At 41.4% G+C, this 19148-nt stretch overlaps 1 protein-coding gene across 1 annotated transcript in view; it reads right to left on the reverse strand.

Moving 5' to 3' along the window:
- DSCAM (Down syndrome cell adhesion molecule) overlaps positions 1–19148 on the reverse strand; it is an 849899-nt gene that overhangs the window by 698746 nt on the left and 132005 nt on the right. The window contains exon 2 of the mRNA XM_011954055.1: positions 8222–8539. Within this exon, the coding sequence (XP_011809445.1) occupies positions 8222–8539 (318 nt within the window). The remainder of the gene's footprint in view (positions 1–8221; positions 8540–19148) is intronic.

Below are 19148 nucleotides of genomic sequence, written 5' to 3' on the forward strand. Positions count from 1 at the left end.
TAGATCTTCCTCCATCCCTTTATTTTGAGTCTATGTGTCTCTCTGCATGTGAGATGGGTCTCCTGAATACAGCAAACTGATGGGTCTTGACTCTTGATCCAATTTGCCAGTCTGTGTCTTTTAATTGGACCATTTAGCCCACTTACATTTAAGGTTAATATTGTTATATGTGAACTTGATCCTGTCATTATGATGTTAGCTGGTTATTTTGCTCGTTAGTTGATGCAGTTTCTTTTTAGCATCGGTGGTCTTTATATTTTGGCATGTTTTTGCAATGGCTGGTACCAGTTGTTCCTTTCCATGTTTAGTGCTTCCTTCAGGATCTCTTGTAGGGCAGGCCGGTGGTGACAAAATCTCTAAGCTTTTGCTTATCTGTAAAGGATTTTATTTCTCCTTCACTTATGAAACTTAGCTTGGCTGGATATGAAATTCTGGGTTTAAAATTCTTTTCTTTAAGAATGTTGAATATTAGCCCCCACTCTCTTCTGGCTTGTAGAGTTTCTGCCGAGAGATCTGCTGTTAGTCTGATGGGCTTCCCTTTGTGGGTAACCTGATCTTTCTCTCTGCTGCCCTTAACATTTTTTCCTTCATTTCAACTTTGGTGAATCTGACAATTATGTGTCTTGGAGTTTCTCTTCTCGAGGAGTATCTTTGTGGCATTCTCTGTATTTCCTGAATTTGAATGTTGGCCTGCCTTGCTAGGTTGGGGAAGTTCTCCTGGATAATATCCTGTGGAGCGTTTTCCAACTTGGTTCCATTCTTCCCATCACTTTCAGGTACACCAATCAGACGTAGATTTGGTCTTTTCATATAATCCCGTATGTCTTGGAGGCTTTGTTCATTTCTTTTTACTCTTTTTTCTCTAAACTTCTCTTCTCACTTCATTTAATTCATTTGATCTTCAATCGCTGATACTCTTTCTTCCAGTTGTTCAAGTCTGTTACTGAAGCTTGTGCATTTGTCAAGTAGTTCTCAAGTCATGGTTTTCATCTCTATCAGGTCATTTATGGACTTCTCTGCATTGGTTATTCTAGTTATCCATTCGTCAAATCTTTTTTCAAGGTTTTTAGGTTTTTGCACTGGGTTCGTAGTTCCTCCTTTAGCTCTGAGAAGTTTGATCAACTGAAGCCTTCTTCTCTCAACTCATCAAAGTCATTCTCTGTCCAGCTTTGTTCCATTGCTGGTGAGGAGCTGCGTTCCTTTGGAGGGGGAGAGACGCTCTGATTTTTTGAATTTCCAGCTTTTCTGCACTGCTTTTTCCCCATCTTTGTGGTTTTATCTACCTTTGGTCTTTGATGATGTTGACGTACAGACGGGGTTTTGGTGTAGATGTCCTTTCTGTTTGTTAGCTTTCCTTCTAACAGTCAGGACCCTCAGCTGCAGGTCTGTTGGTGTTTGCTTGAGGTCCACTCCAGACCCTGTTTGCCTGGGTATCAGCAGTGGAGCCTGCAGATGAGAGAATATTGCTGAACAGCAAGTGTTGCTGTCTGATTGTTGCTCTGGAAGCTTCGTCTCAGAGGTGTACCCAGCTGTGTGAGGTGTGAGGTGTCAGTCTGCACCTAGTGGGGGATGTCTCCCAGTTAGGCTACTCCAGAGTCAGGGACCCACTTGAGCAGGCAGTCTGTCCATTCTCAGATCTCAACCTCTGTGCTGGGAGAATCACTACTCTCTTCAAAGCTGTCAGACAAGAACATTTACATCTGCAGAGGTTTCTGCTGCTTTTTATTTAGCTATGGCCTGTCCCCAGAGGTGGAGTCTACAGAGGCAGGCAGGCCTCCTTGAGCTGTGGTGGGCTCCACCCAGTTCGAGCTTCCCTGCCACTTTGTTTACCTACTTAAGCCTCAGCAATGGCGGGCGCCCCTCTCCCAGCCTCACTGCCACCTTGCAGTTAGATCTCAGACTGCTGTGCTAACAATGAGGGAGGCTCCGTGGGCATGGGACCCTCCAAGCCAGGCACGGGATACAATCGCCTGGTGTGCCGTTTGCTAAGATCCTTGGTAAAGCGCAGTATTAGGGTGGGAGTGACCCGATTTTCCAGGTGTTGTGTGTCATGGCTTCCCTTGGCTAGGAAAAGGAATTCCCTTCTCCCTTGCGCTTCCTGGGTCAGGCGATGCCTCGTCCTGCTTCGGCTCTCGCCGAAGTTGGGCTGCACCCACTGTCCTGCACCAACTGTCTGACATGCCCCAGTGAGATGAACCCAGTACCTCAGTTGGAAATGCAGAAATCACCCATCTTCTGTGTCACTCACGCTGGGAGCTGGAGGCTGGAGCTGTTCCTATTCGGCCATGTTGGGTGCCCCTCTAAGAATATTTCTTTTAAGCAGTGTTAAATCCAATCTGGCAATCTCTGCCTTATAATTCAGATTACTGGAACATTTAAATTTAATGTGGATATTGATATGATTAAGTTTATCATTTTGCTATTTGATATACATATATATTTTTAACCATCTTTCCTTTTTCTTATCATTTTCTTCTTTGTTTTGGATTGAGGATTTTTAAATGATTCTAATTTTTCTCCCTTGTGGGCTTATTAGCTATAACTCTGTTTGTTATTTTAAAGGTAGCTTTAGGTTTTTTAGTATACATCTGTAACTTATCACCACCTATATTCAGGTGCCATTACACAACTTCACATACAACAAAACATCCTCTAATATTATACTCCAATGTCTTTATTGTAGGCCTTAATGCTATTGTTGTCATACATTTTACTTCTATGTTACAAACTTCATAAAACATTGTTATGAATTGTGTTTAGCCAATTATTTTTTAAAAGATTACAATTTTTAAAAAAATCTGATTTAGATACTCATGTAGTTACCATTTTCATTGCAGTTCTTTCCTTTGAGTAGATCTAAGATTTGATCAGGTGTTATTTTTTCTTCTGATTCTAGAACTTCTTTTAAGATATTTTGTACTAGGATTCAGCTGATGATAAATTTTCTGCTACTGTGTGTCTAAGAATGCCTTCATTTCACCCTTACTTTAGAAATTTACTTCCATTCTTGCCTATAATCCCAGCACTTTGGGAGGCCAAGAGGGGGCAACTTCTTGAGCCCAGGAGTTAGAGACCAGCCTGGGCAACATAGCAAGACTCTGTCTCTACAAAAAAAAAAAAAAAAAAATCAGCTTGATGTGGTGGCATGCACCTGTGGTCCCAGCTACTTGGGAGGCTGAGATGGGAGGATCACTTCAGCCAGGGAAGTTGAGGCTGCAGTGAGCAATGATCACCTCACTGCACCCTGACCTGGTTGAGACAGCAAGGCCCTGTCTCATAAACACACACACACACACAACAGGAACAACAACAACAACAAAAAACCCATCTGCTGTCATTCTTATCTTTGTTCCTTTGTGTGTAATATGCCTTTCTTCTGTAGGTGTTTTTGATATTTTATCATTGCTCTGAACAATTTTATTGTATTATAATGTGCCTTTGTGCACTTTTTCTTCACATGTCTTGAGCTTGGGGTTTGTTGAGCTCCTTGGATCTGCGGGTTTATAGTTTTCATCAAATTTGGAAAATTTTGGCCTGCATTTTTCCACTTCTTTTTAAATCTCACCATCCCTTCCCTTGGGGCTTACTTTGTCATTAAGCTACTTGAAGTATGTTTTAATTTTTTGGAATAAACTTGATTTTTTTAGAGCAATTGTAGGTTTAGAGAAAAAAATTCACAGCAAGTTGCCATATTCTCCCTCTGGCCACCTTCTTCAATTTGTCTCATTATTAGCATCTTATATTACTGTGATACATTTGTGGCAATTAATAAACTGATATTTATACATTGTTATTATTAAAGTCCGTACTTCACATTACGTTTCACTCTATGTTGTAAGTTCTATGTATAATAGCAGGTATCTGCCATTATAGTATCGTATCATACAGAACAGTTTCACTGCCTTAAAAATTCCTTGTGCTCCGCCTGTTCAACCCTCCCTCCCTCCTGACTATCCCCTGGAAACTACTGATCTTTCTACTGTCTCTCTAGTTTATCTCTTCCAGAATGTCAAGTAGGTGCGAGGGTATACTATGTCGCTTTTTCAGATTGCCTTCTTTCAGTTAGTAACAGGTATTTACCCCCATATCTTTTCATAGCTTGATAGCTCATTTTTTCTATTGCTGGCCAATACTTCATTTTATACTATAATTTGCATAATGTTAAAGAAAAACTGTAGGTGGACCCTGTGGCTCATTCCTGTAATCCCAACACTTTGGGAGGCCAAGGTAGGCAGATGGCTTGAGCCCAGAAATTTGAGACCAGTCTGAGCAACATAGTGAGACTCTCTACACAAATTTTTTTAAAAAATTAGCCAGGTGTGGTGGCTCATGCCTGTAGCCCCAGCTACTTGGGAGGCTGAGGTGAGAGAATCACCTGAGCCCAGGAAGTTGAGGCTGCAGTGAGCCATGATCCCACCACTGCACTCCGACATGGACAAGAGAGGGAGACATCCTCTCAAAAAAAAAAAAAAAATTAAAAAACAGAAAAAATGTTCTAACACTTATTAGAAAGATAAGGAAGATTATCTTCAAGTCTATTCCGATGGGAGTCATCTATGATGACTGCAATAGGGAAGGGTAATTTGACTTCATATTCAACCAGGATAAGTGAGAGTTTATAGCCAATGAACACAGTGAGGGGACCAGTGGGTGGAAAAATTAGAAAGAGGAGACATCAAAGGTATAAGGATTCTTGCTAAACTGGCCTAACAGATTCTTGCTAAAGTCAGGTCAAACATGTATACATCAAAGATGGGACAGGAAGAACTTGGTCAGATATCAAGAGTGATCAAGTATCAAGAGTAAGGGGATGATTTAGCAGGATTCTTGCTAAAGTTGGGAACCATAGACCAGACATGAAAAGCTAAGGTCGAGGACTCGTTGAGAGGAGGGCTCAGAGGAGCTTTTCCAAAGTTAGTCAAGGAGAGACTCTTTCACTCACATACTGAAGAACATCTTCCTTGCTTCCATTTTTTGACAATGATGAATAAAGTTCCTATGCAAATTTCTGTGATTTGGATATTCTTTATCCTGAAGCATAAGACAATCATAGGATACAACTTATTGCCAGCTCCTTAAGGCTTGCTTTCCTCTCCTGCCTGAGGTCCAGTCTTGAAAATGGTTGCTTCAGATATTTTGTCTGCTTTTTTTGTTGTTTGTTTTTTTTTAGCTGGTTGTATTAGTCTGTTCTCACACTGCTATGAAGAAATACCCAAGACTGGGTAATTTATAAAGAAAAGAGGTTTAATTAACTCACAGTTCTGAATGGCTGGGGAGGCCTCAGGAAACGTACAATCATGGCATAAGGCACTCTTCACAGGTGGCAGGAGAGAGAATGAGTGTCAGCAAGGGAAGTGTCAGATGCTCGTGAGAGTCACTCACTCTCGCGAGAACAGAAAGGGGGAACCTACCCCATAATTCAATGACCTTCCACTGGGTCCCTCCCAGAACCCACAGGGATTATGGGGATTATCTTCCAAGATGAGATTTGGGTGCAGACATAGAGCCAAACCATATTAGCCTCAGGACACTGGTTTTTGGTTGTTTCAGATAAAAGGGTAAGTGTGGCTCCTGCACCTCCATCTCAGCCACAAGCAAAAGTTCTAGTCAAATGTTAGAAAGCACTGTTTGCAGCCGGGCACAGTGGCTCACACCTGTAAACCCAGCACTTTGGGAGGCTGAGGCGGGCAGATCACGAGGTCCAGAGATCAAGACCATCCAGGCTAACGTGGTGAAACCCGTCTCTACTAAAAATACAAATCATTAGCTGGGCATGGTGGCGGGCGCCTGTAGTCCCAGCTACGCGGGAAGCTTAGGCAGGAGAATGGCGTGAACCCAGGAGGCGGAGCTTGCAGTGAGCCGAGATCGTGCCACTGCACTCCAGCCTGGGTGACAAAGCGAGACTCCATCTCAAGAAAGACAGACAGGAAAGAAGGGAAGAAAGGAAAGAAAAGAAAAAAAGAAAAAAGAAAGCACAGTTTGCTAAGGAGAAAACAATGGTCAGAAATCCACTGATTTGCCCAGGATCATGCGGCTGATTGCTACTTGCTATGTAGCAAAGGCAGCCTGGGTAAGGAGCAATACTGTCTCAAGTGGCCCACCTGCATTCCAGCCCTTAGAATAAGCAAGAAAATATCTTACGTTAGAACTAGGATTGATGATTAATGAGACATGATGAGTAAATCTTCCTTCAATTGCCAGCACCCAGACCTAGGTCAAAGTTTCTGAAAATTAAGAATGAGAATCCCTTGTGCTGCCAAAGGAAAGATTATGCAGTTATTCAACCTAAAAACGTATTCCAGGAAAATCCAAACACCAATCTACAGGGATATCTAGACATTTAGGATGACCTGATACAGAACAGGATGCCCCATGAGTGAGCAGTCATTGCCTTCAAACCTACCCTTCAGCTGTCAAAAAAAAGGTAGTATTTATGCCCTTCATCTGCCTTTTTGAACAAGCTTCCAGTTCTGTACCCATATTTACATAAACAGGGTGAAAAAAGATTTTCAAGTATCCAATGTAACAGCCTAAAGATTATTATAACCATTATGTGTTCATAATAAAAAGCAAAATGAAATCAGGACAGAAATTTGATTTGGGTAATATGACTGCCCATCTTATATGTTCAAACTCATACAGGAGTCATCTATATGCTGAATTCATCGTCCATAGGGTTTCAGATGTCAAGAACACCAGCACATAAAGACCGAAAGCACAGCTGGGTAGGAAGAGGCAGGTAGCACAGATGCCAGACAAGATGACGCAGTTTCCATGCTCTAAAACTTTCAGTGTCATGCAAAAAACAATGAATTCTATGACTAATTTAGAAGACAATAGTTAAAACAGGAGTAAGCATTTCATTTCTTTATCTGACAGAAAATCCAAGGCAGACATAATGGATTAATACATACAGATATAGTTGTTTGAAATTCCAGGTTTCCCTATAAGTGGTGTTTTGTAAATTATAAATACGCTTTTATAACACATCATTAAAATGTGCAGTCTTCCCAGTAAAAGTCATTCACTATATCTCCCTGTTTGTCAGGTTTAGAGGTCCCTATACAAACTGCATTTGCTGTATTGTAATTATTTGACACATCAAATTTTCATGTATCTTGATTAAAGACGATCCCTTTTTTGTTCTTCCTTATGTGAATCCTCATGCAGGTTTTGGAATTCATGAGCATGTCACAGAGATCAAAATATAGTTGGGAAAATGACTAGCTAGCAGCGTGAGTCATAGTCTAATGTTTGATGGCTTACATCAAAGAGATCATATGCAGGAATTCAGAAACACCTCGTATTTTTCTCATGTTGTGATGTCTTCTACCAGCACCTACTCACTTACTGAAAAAATTATTGCAAAGCTCCCCCAGCTACCTGGTGTATAAGAAAAAAAATCAAAGTCACATTCTCTTTGCCCTGCTATTACGTTATGTCAGTCTACACAAGTATTTCAGAGCTAGACTTAAAAAAATTAAAATGCTGTTTGCTAACAGGAGTCTAGCTGTGAGTTTGTTTTGCAGGGCTTTGTTAAATCTATAGAACCACACAATCTGTCCTGTATATATAGCCTTTGATGTCTGTGTATCCCAGGCAGTATTCTTTCCTGGGTTGACTTGTAGCATTGGTGATTAAAAAAAGACACAATATGTTGTTAAAAGGAACATAGCCCATTCAGGATTTATGCACCAACAACATTTCAGCAACATGTGATACAGTCAAAAATGTTAAAATAGCCTTTCTATTTCACAAGGAAAGCAAGGATATTAGATTGATTCTGTTTCCATAACAGTACATCTTGATGCTATGGTTTTATTCCAGCTCAACCATTTGTCATTTTTTTTTTCTCTCTTTCCTCCCCTAGGATGGGGTGGGAGAAGGGCAAGGGGGAAAAAGGAGGGGTAGAAGCAAATACATTGGATTTGAGACGCTGAAAATCTGAATTAGAGTATCAAATCAGACAAAATATAAGGAGGGTGGGATGTTGGAACTTGCCAACTTGCTAATCGCTGCTTTCAAGGTTTAGTTCCAACAATGTAAGGCACTCTGAAATCTAAACAAGGAGATCTTAAAGAAGTCATCAGCAAGGTCAGAATGAACTGATGATGGGGTTTTCATTAGTTCTCTGCTGCAATGGCATTTTGCTGTATGTCATTGTCATTGTCCTCCCACCCCAAGCAGGCACAGAAAAAACAAAGCCCAGAGCTGTACTCACCAGCCTTGATGTGGACATCCTGACTTCTAATTTTCCCTGAAGGATTTTCAGCTGTGCAATAATAAGTATTATCATGGATTAAGGTACTGAAGCTTGAAGGAGGGAAGGGGAAAATTTGGAGAGTGCCGTTGGGGTGGACGTGGCGGATCCCGGGGACATCGTAGATCTCCTCGCCCGTGGCTAGGTACCATCTGAGAGTCACAGGAGGGATGCCTGCTGCGGGGCAGGGCACCAGAGTCCCCGTGGTGCTGGCAAACACTACCTCTTGCAGAGATGCATTGACAAAGTAGAGGCTGGAGTGTAGGTCTTCACTGAAAACTGCAAGAACACAACACAGGGATCCATGGGTAAGTAAAACATGACTTTGACATTTGCAGTTCAATGTCTGGCCTCAGAAAGTTATCCTGAAAATTAATCATGAGGCTCAGGCTCAATCAATGTTTAGCCTCAGAAAGTTATCTTGAAAATCAATCATGAGGCTCAGGCTCAAAACCAAGTAATTCAAATTTTCTCAAAATGTTATGAGCAGACAGGCTGATACTAAAAAATAAGGCATCATCCTAATTTCACATTTTGTACACAAACTGTTAAGTTATCCTGGATGCTAATTTTTAAATAGATTGGTTTTTTGCCTCATTCTCCAAGCCCTGTTTTGTCCCCACACTGGCCATGATTGGACTGTATATTATGTAGCTTGTATTCACTTATTGTCTATCTTCTGCCACTAGAGATAAGCCTCATGAGGACAAGGTCTTGATTTATTCCCACTATTACCTGCAGCATAGCGCCCAGCTCTCACTGGGCTCTCAGTAAAGGGAAGCTGAATGTGTGAATGCCTAGATCATGTTGCTGGGATCAAATTGTTCTCATTGCTAGGTACGCTGAGGGTTTTTATGAAATAAAATTTGTCACATTTTTAATCAAAATTGAAAATCACATGTAAAGCATTTTATTATTTTTTATTATACTTTAAGTTCTGGGATACATGTGCAGAATGTGCAGGTTTGTTACATAGGTATACACGTGCCATGGTAGTTTGCTGCACTTATCAACCCATCATCTACACTAGATATTTCTCCTAATGCTATCCCTCCCCCAGCCCCTTACCCCCAACAAGCCCCGGTGTGTGATGTTCCCCTCCCTGTGTCTATGTGTTCTCATTCTTCAACTCTCACTTATGAGTGAGAACATGCGGTGTTTGGTTTTCTGTTCTTGTGTTAGTTTGCTGAGAATGATGGTTTCCAGCTTCATCCATGTCCCTGCAAAGGACATGAACTCATCCTTTTTATAGGTGCAAAGTATTCCATGGTGCATATGTGCCACATTTTCTTTATCCAGTCTATCATTGATGGGCATTTGGGTTGGTTCCAAGTGCTATTGTGAATAGTGCCACAATAAATATACACGTGCATGTGTCTTTACAGAATGCTTTATAATTCTTTGGGTATATACCCAGTAATGGGATTGCTGGGTCAAATAGTATTTCTGATTCTAGATCCTTGAGGAATCGCCACACTGTCTTCCACAGTGGTTGAACTAATTTACACTCCCACCAACAGTGTTAAAGCAGTCCTATTTCTCCACATCCTCTCCAGCATCTGTTGTTTCCAGACTTTTTAATGATAGCCATTCTAACTGGCAGGAGATGGTATCTCATTGTGGCTTTGATTTGCATTTCTCTAATGACCAGTGATGACGAGCTTTTTTTCATGTTTGTTGGCTGCGTAAATGTCTTCTTTTGAGAAGTTTCTGTTCACATCCTTTGCCCACTTTTTGATGGGGTTATCTTTTTCTTGTAAATTTAGGTTCTTTGTAGAGTAAACCATGTTAAAAAAGCACCATTATCAGAAAATAGAATGTCAAATCAACAATGCACTTTTTATTTAAAATAGGACATAACAATAAAGAGAATTCTGACAAAAGCATGACTCAACTCCACCAGCCTACAGTGTCTGTTTTGAGTTTTACATTTCCCTTCTGGTCCACCTGCCTCCATGCCTTATCTATATAATTATATCATGTTAAAGTGTACATACATAAAACGTACCATTTTTATAACTGTTTCATTCTCTTATACATCATCTACATAATTCCATGGTTCTATACAGACTTCACAAGTAAGTATCAGTGAATGCACAATTTATGCATATTCTTATGAACTGTTTTCCTGCTCTTTTCATTTAAATTGTTTCTCTTTTCACTTCTACAAGTAAATATCAGCGAAAGTGTTCATACACATTTAGCTTTTTAATTAAGGGCCTATAACAAGGATTTTCTGGAGTGTTGGTTATGTGAACAAATAAAACGTTACTTCCAGAATTTACAAGTTAAATAAAAGATTTATAAATATAATGAAGGCCTACTTGTTGCACATCTGAGCTTCTCTGTGACTTTCTAAAGCAGGTATATAACTAGTTACATATTTGTAAGAGGGAAGAGAAGCCCCAGATATTTCAAATGAACTTAACTGGTCAGAGGTGAGAATAACATTTATTGGATGCTTCACAGTACTCCATACCAGACAATCTTATAACACTCGAGATGAACAACAGCTCTGCTAGGTCAACAAAGGCTCCACTTTGCAGACAATGACATGCAGATTCACAGGGCTGTCACTTGACCAAGGACACAGGATACAGTCACTTGAGCAAGAACGCAGGGCTAGAAGGTGGCAGAACTATATTCAGTCTTTCTGATGAAGGCTTCTGTGATTTATGCTTCCTCATCTTAGAACCAAATGTGGCATAACAGTCCCCCTCATTTGGGTGGGGATTGGAGGCAGCTCTCTACAGAGTGGGTCTGTGGCCTGTGCTTTCAGACCTAGTCTTTCTCCATGGTGTGGGGCTGAGGGGTTACAGGCTCCTGCTATGTGCTGGGGTTGCTACTAAGTCTGTGAGATAAGACACATGTGCCCCTCGCTTTGCCTATAGTTAATTGACATGATTTGGTAAGAAAGAGATGAAGAAATTAACACTATTTACAAAGGTGACTGGACTCATCCTATAATAAGATTTAGCCTGCTCACTAAATGTGAGGGTAGCAGGTAGTCCCCACCCTGCTGTTAGGAAGCACAGCATCCGAGCATTGGTACAAGGCTGGATAGATGTGGTTGACTCTACTCACAGCACGTCCTTTCCTGCTGCCACTTGAAGTGGACACTGTGGGGCTCTCTCCATATTTCTCCGTTAGAGCCAATGTACCCTGCCCCACAGCAGGTCCTCTGTTGAGTCCCACACTGGAAACCAGCCCCACTTATAGGGAACTGCCTTGTCTGAGGCCTGCAGGGAATGACTGGACAAAGGTGCCTCCACAGGCCTGGCCCCCTCATGTTAAGTTGCAGCAATGCTGAAGGTGCATCCCACCTGAGACCGCTATTGCCAGAGCTTTGCAGAGAAGCTTCTCCCTCCACTCATTCTGCCTTCCTCACATCCTTGCTGATGTGTCTCCTGAGAATACACTCCCAGGAGGCCTTCTGCGTGCAACTCTTCCTCTGAGTATCTCCCTTCAGGTAACTCAACATGAGACAACAACTGAGGCTCTGCTAGTTACCCTTTACAACTGTGTCTTTCTGAGATGTTTTTCTATTTTAAATGAAATAATCAGAAAGTGCCAACTAACATCCCATATGAGCTCCCCAATACAGCATGAGCAATAAATAAAATACACCAAGATGGAAGAAAGTACTACATTTAGGTTATCACTGGATTAAAACATTTTTACAAGCAATAATTATTACATTGAATAAGGCAATGACACAACAAAGACTTACAGGCTGTTACGTTTTTGGGAACCCATTGAATCTGGATAGTGACAATGTATAGTTTGTTTTATGAAAACATACTCATGTAAGAATCTAACATTTATCTATTATATAAACATTTTGATTTTTAAATTTCACATATTCAATGAGCTCACAGGCCTAAATCTAATGCCTAGCAAGCTGTGTGTGATTCGTAATTGTTAGTTGGTGCATTCACTGTCCCCATTTTTTCATTTTCCATCTCATAATTCATGTAGTATATCAAACTTCTGTTGATAATATAATGTAACCTTTTGAAGTATTTTTGGAATTTCTATTTCACAAAATTACATCTCTTTTAAGTAGATTGGAGTTAGTTTAGGAACTGACTGTATAGAAGTTGAGACAGAGAAAGAGAGAAGGTGGGGGGTACAGATGAAAGCCTTTAGCAGAGGTCCTGATATAGAGAGATGCTTACAAATTGTGGCCTCCTTCCATTATGAACAGGAAAGCCTACATAATGATGTGAATTCTGCTCCCCTGTGAAAGCCACAGAGTATAGATGTCCCCAAAGTAGAGGGGCCCCTGAAAAGACCCTCTTTCTCCTTGATCAGGGCAAGCATCAAAAGCTACTGTCAATCTGTGCATCTCAAGAAGTGTCTTGTTCAACAATGCTGGAAACAACAACGTGGATGATCTCACACTCGAAGACCAACACCTCCCTGGGGACATTGGCCAATGACATCTACCTAAGAGGTCCATCACTGGGATGAGATCTGAGGGTCACTCTGGCTGTTATAGGCCATATATGGCACCAATGAAAACTCTTCCTCTTCACTGGTGTCATATAGGATGGAAATATCACCAGGGCCAAAGGTTTCAATTATAGAAAAGTTTATCAGTATAAACACAGTGGTCAATGACACAGAATCCTGCAGGGCCTTGAGATGTGTACTGAGTCATAGTTACATTAGGAAAACTTGCTCTCGTGTGCCTATATGGAATGTAGACTTCTATTTAGTAAAACCAAGAAGGTTAACGCCTAACCTCACTAAAGAGACATGGATGCAGCTGGAAACCATCATTCTTAGCAAACTATCACAAGAACAGAAAACCAAACACCACATGTTCTCACTCATAGGTGGGAACTGAACAATGACATCACTTGGACTCGGGAAGGGGAACATCACACACCGGGACCTATCATGGGGAAGGGGGAGGGGGGAGGGATTGCATTGGGAGTTATACCTGATATAAATGATGAATTGATGGGTGCTGATGAGTTGATGGGTGCAGCACACCAACATGGCACAAGTATACATATGTAACAAACCTGCACGTTATGCACATGTACCCTAGAACTTAAAGTATAATAATAAAAATAAAAATAAAAAAGAGAGATGGGAGGGATTGCTGTCTCTCCTTGCACAAATATACCTTACAGTGCACGTGGCACAACTTCATTCTTTAAGTTTAGTGAATATATCAATAAGTATGTTGGTGTGGGGATGAGGCGGGGCAAGTGTAATGAGATTCCTGGGCTACTATAGCCTAGAATGAACTTCATTAGGAAGAACTGTTGGAAAGTTATGAGAATGGCATATGGTGGTCAAGAATTGGTATGGTGGTGAAATGAGCTCATGCATTTTGGCACTACGTCTTGTTAAGCAACTAAATGGTCATGTAACCAGTCATTTAAACACTAAGCACCAACTTTAGATTGTCCCAATAAAGCAAGACGTAGGGGGAGGCAGAGGAGACATTAATCTAATAACTAGATGATCTAATAACTAAGCCTGGGCACTCTCCAGGTTTGCTACCTGTCCCCTGCATTGTGACACAGTATTCCTCAGCTGCCCCAGCCATGACTCAGGTGGTCCCAGGCCCGGTTTAAACTGCTGCTCTGGAAGATACTAGTCATAAACTTTGGTGGCATCCACGTTGTGTTAATTCTGCAGGTGCACAGAATGCAAAAGCTGTGAGGCATGGGTTCTTCCACCTAAACTTCAAAGACATCCCAGAAAGCCTGGGGCCCTGGACAGAGACTTGTTTTAGAGGGGGAGCTGGCACAAACAGTCCCCATTAGGGCAGTGCTGAGAAGAACTAATGGGCCAAAGCTGCTGCAGAGACTGTCCACTAGAGTAAAGCCTAGTGGAGTCACGGAAGTGGGGCTGGCCCTGAGATCCCAGAATTGTTGAGCTACCAGCACGTAACATCAGCCTGGGAGAGCTGAAGGCACAAGACTCCAACCCATGAGAGTTTCTGGGTGAACTGAGCCCAAGAGCCCAACAAAGCCATCAAGGCAGCTTTTCCTGAGGCCCTGAGGACCCAATCCCCCATCCCAGTGTGCCCCGGGTGAGGGACATGGAATTAAAGGGGATTATTATCCAGTTTTAAACTTAAGGTTGTTTTCTCTGTTGGGTTTTAGATCTCCTTGGAGCCTGTTACCTCTTCCTGCCTCTTTCTCCTTTTTGGAATGGGAATGTCCATCCTGTGCCTGTCTCACCATTGAGTTTTAGAATTACATAGCTTGCTTTGATTCATAGCTCACGGCTGGAGGGAATTTGCCTCTAGATGAATCATGCCTAAGTCTCATTCATATCTGATTCAGATGAGACTCTGGACTTTCAAATTGATGCTGGAATTAGTTAAGACTTTTGGGGTACCAGGATGAAATGAATGCATTTTATATGTTAGAAGTTCTGGGAGGCCAGGGCAGAATACCACGATTTGAATGTTCCTGCCAAAACTCATGTTGAAATTTAACTGCCAGGGTAATGGTATTGGGAGGTGGGACCTCAAAAAGGTGACTCATAAGAGGCAGAGCCCTCATAAATGGATTAATGTCATGATCACAGGAGTCAGCTCCTTATACAATAATACATTCTGCCCCCATTTTCTTTCTATCCTGAGCACTTGCTTCTGTCTTCCATCCTTCCACCCAGGATGACCCTCACCTGATGGCCTTGGACTTCTCAGCCTCCAGAGCCATGAGCCAAATAAACTTCTGTTGTTTATAATTTACTCAGTTTGTGTATTCTGTTATAGTAGCAGAAAATGAACCAAGACAACAATTCATGAAAGTTTCACTCTTCACACTCATACAAGAACAGGTGAGGCCTCTTCACATCACTATATTAGTTTCATTATATGCCTCCCTGTATTCTGGAAAGTCAGATCCAGGGGAAGCTGTGTCCATGAGATTTAGCATCCTCCAGGTATCTTACTTGAATCATCCATCTTTTTTCTCTTGGTCTCCATCGCTGGCAGAAACCAAGAGTTTGCCCTCCAGGGCCAGTGGGGGCTATGGCTAAGCTGGGAAACACAGTGAACACCATTCGTCAAAAGGTGGCAGAGAAAAATACATTTTGCACAAGTGATAGATCTTACCCACAGAGAAGAGAGGCAGGGGTTTTCATCAAGTCATAAGTGTTTTATAGTTTTCTCTCCCAACCATAACTAAAGTCTTTAGCAATGCTTCATAAGTCAGAATATGAAAATTATTGCTAACTAAGAAATCGGTTCAGATCAGAAGCATAGTTAATAGTTCAACATGGCAGTTTTCAACTCAAATAAAAATGCTGATAGTAGCACTGTAATTTTACATTTGAGCTTTCTAAGAAACTGACATTACCCCAAACATATTGTTAGGAATGAGGTAACTGTCACTCTTCAAGGCTAATTAATTCCACCAGGATTCTTTTATTTTTTTCCCCTACATTATTCTTCTATCAACCCGACTGTGGGTAATTTGAACTAAGCAAAATTTGGTCATATTTGAATTTATCCTCTTGTATCCTAAAAGCAGTCTTGTTAAGAATAGCAAGACTTTAAAAATGTAAATGTATACAAGAAACATTGCTTAATTAAATGTATAGTTTCTTACTGAAAATCACATTCCACAAGCCAGCCTGTGAAGTTATTTAAATGACTGCAGGAAAAAAAATGATAAATAAATGTTTAATCCTTGTAGTTAAAGAGATAAGCGACCTATGGGGGATTACTGTCACTTCTCCTTATATTTTTAAAGAATCGTACATTAGTCTTTCTCCTTCATGCCACTGGGTTTAATAATGTAACATAAACTCATTCTCTAAGAGACACATCATATGGCCACAGGCAAAAGAAAACCCAAACTAGATTCCAACAGCTTTTGTTTCCTCCATCTAAGGGACCATCCATCTGCCTAAATAATAGCACTTCTTTTTATAGAGTGCCTCCTGCTCTTTAATACAGTAACATTTGCTTCCTCCAGTAAGGGCAGAGGCAACCTTAATGTGAATTGTGTGTGTGTGTGTGTGTGTGTGTGTGTGTGAAAGTTCCTAAAAAATAATCGTGGGTTCAGAACAGAAAGCTAAATGAAACATTCGGCACAATCTTGTGAAATTCAGGGTTGAAAATCCTGGGGTACCAACACTAACGGAGCTAAGGGGAGGGACCTTGGAGAACTGTTTCTTCAGTTGCAGACTTCTCAATATTTTACATCGCTGTAACAGATGGCATAACCAAGGCTCCAGTGACAAACAGAGAAGAACGTTACACCAAAAAGAAAATAAGTCAATATTTTAGCTTTTCTTAAGATTCACACAGGGCAGGGTGAAAAGAGGAGATGTGGGAGGAATTCGCAGTAGGCAATGACACAAGCATTCACTAATGCAATAATATTTATTGAGCACCTACTAGGTACCAGGTCTTGTGGAAGCGCCCAGTAATGCAAGATAGAACAAGTCCTGGTACTACTGTCCAGGAAATTTTAGTCTGAAACGTACTATAGCTCACGTAGGGAGGTCAATTATAATTCTATTTGCTGAACGTTGTAAAAGAAACATTCACAAAATGCAACAGGAGCATAAGTGATAGAGAAACTAACCTGACCTAGGAAAAATGGAAACAGCTTTCCAGAGGAGGAAAGAAAAGTACATTCTAGGCAGAAGTCTTAAAAAATATTAGGACATTGAGTTGTCCCAGTCAGGAGAGAAATAAAAAGGTGCCGGGAAGCAGGAAATTCAATGCACAGTTAAAAGTGTTGCATGATTTGAAGAGGGAGCTACAGGTTCCTTAGATTCATTTATCTTGGAAACACTCTTCACCACCTATCATGTACCTGGCACTGTGCCAAGACCAGCAGACACACTAATAACCAAGGCACAGAAGGGCACTGACCTGCAAGAGGTTACCTTCCAGGTGCTGATTATAAAGTCAAGATTGCAAAGAGTGTTGGGTGCCAAGCTAAAAAGCATGCACTTAGCCCTGCAGACAATAAGGACAATTAGGCACATACCCAAGAGAAATGAAAACATATGTCCACACAAACTGTGTGCAAATGTTTAAAGCAGCATTATGTATAATAGCCAATGGTGGAAACAGCCTATGTGTCTATTCCCTGAAGAATAGGTAAGCAGAATGTGGCTTAGCCGTACAATGGGATATCACTCAGCAATAAAATGGAGTAAAGCACTGGCACAAGCTACAATGGGGACGACCCTAGATTACAGCAACAAAAGGCCACATACTGTATGATTCCATTCATATGAAATGTCCAGAAGAGGGAGCTCTGTAGAGACAGAAAGTCAATCAGTGGCTTACCTATGGTTAGGACTGGGGTAATGGGACAGGATAGGAGGGTGATAGCTAAAGGGTGCAGGGTTTCCTTTGAAGTGATGAAAATCTGCTAAAATTGACTGTGGTGAAGGCACCGTATCTGTGAATATACTAAAAACCACTAAACGGTATGCTTTAAGTGGATTCTTTTTATGCTATATAAACTGTATTTTAATAAGCTATTTTAAAAAGTAGGGAGTCATTGAAAGTTTTGACAAAGAACAATCAATTTCCCAGACTGAAGTTGGAGAAAATAAACTCTGAGTAGACAGGGAGAGAAGACCGCAGGCAGAAAGTCTGGCTAGACTGCTCTGCTGAGGGTCTAGGCCAGCTGGGCATTGGTGGTGTGAAGGGAGAAAAAAGGCCTAATTATAGATATGTCTGATATGATCCTACCAGCATTGGTGGGCAGGGATGTGGGAGCAATAAAAGTGAAGAAAATTAAAAAGTCAACACGAGGCACATGTAATTGCTTGCATGCCCAGTTGCACAGTGACACTATTACAAAGAGAGCCTACAAGACAGAGCTGGTTGGTAAAGGAAACGACATGTCAGTTTCACTAAGGTAAAGAGGGCACTGGCTTTGGGCCACCCAATAGCAAATTGGAAATAGGAGCCCAAGACTCTAGAGGCAGATTTGGCAGCCAGGGAAGTGGAAGTCTATCACTGGGTGAGATATTCCAAGAAAAGTGTTGTATTAGTTTGTTTTCACACTGCTAATAAAGGCATACCCAAGACTGGGCAATTTACAAGAGAAAGGGATTTAATTGAACTTATAGTTCCACATGGCTGGGGAAGCCTCACAATCCTGGTGGAAGGCAAAGAGGAGCAAGTCACGTCTTACATGGTTGCCAGCAGTCAAAGAGAGAGAACTTGTGCAGGAAAACTTCCCCTTATAATAACCGCCAGATCTCGTGACACTTACTAGCATGAGAGCAGCACAGGAATGACCAACCTCCATGACTCAATTACCTCTCACTGGGTCCCTCCCAAAACATGTGGGAATTCAAGATGAGATCTGAGTGGGGACACAGCCAAACCACATCAGGTGTAAAGAACAAGAAGAGACAAAAACCAGAAGTAAAGCCTCAGGGACAGGTAGTGCTTTATAAGGTAGGAAAATAATATTTGACCAAAGATTTGTACCCAAAATACATAATGAACTCCTACACACTCATATAAAAAGATAGTCCAACAAAAATGGACAGAAGTGCCAGGTGCAGTAGCCTCTCATGCCTGTAATCCCCGCACTTTTGGAGACTGATGGATCGCTTGAGCCCAGGAATTCAAGACCAGCCTGGGCAACACAGCAAGACCTCTCTCTACCAAAAATTAGCTGGGCATGGTGGCATGCTCCTGTCGTCCCAGCTATTCAGGAGGCAGGGGTGGGGGGACTGCTTGAGCCCGGGAATCAGAAGTTGCAGTGAGCTGAGATCGCACCACTGCATTCCAGGCTGAGCAACATAGTGAGACCTTGTCTCCAAAAAAGAAAAGAAAACAAAACACACACACGCACAAAAGCTGTGAACAGTCACTTCACAGGAAAAAGCAAGTTAAAAGTACAATGGGGTACTACTACACATCCAC

This window comes from Colobus angolensis, unplaced genomic scaffold (assembly GCF_000951035.1).
Source record: "Colobus angolensis palliatus isolate OR3802 unplaced genomic scaffold, Cang.pa_1.0 Scaffold38, whole genome shotgun sequence".
Taxonomy (NCBI): Eukaryota; Metazoa; Chordata; class Mammalia; order Primates; family Cercopithecidae; genus Colobus; species Colobus angolensis.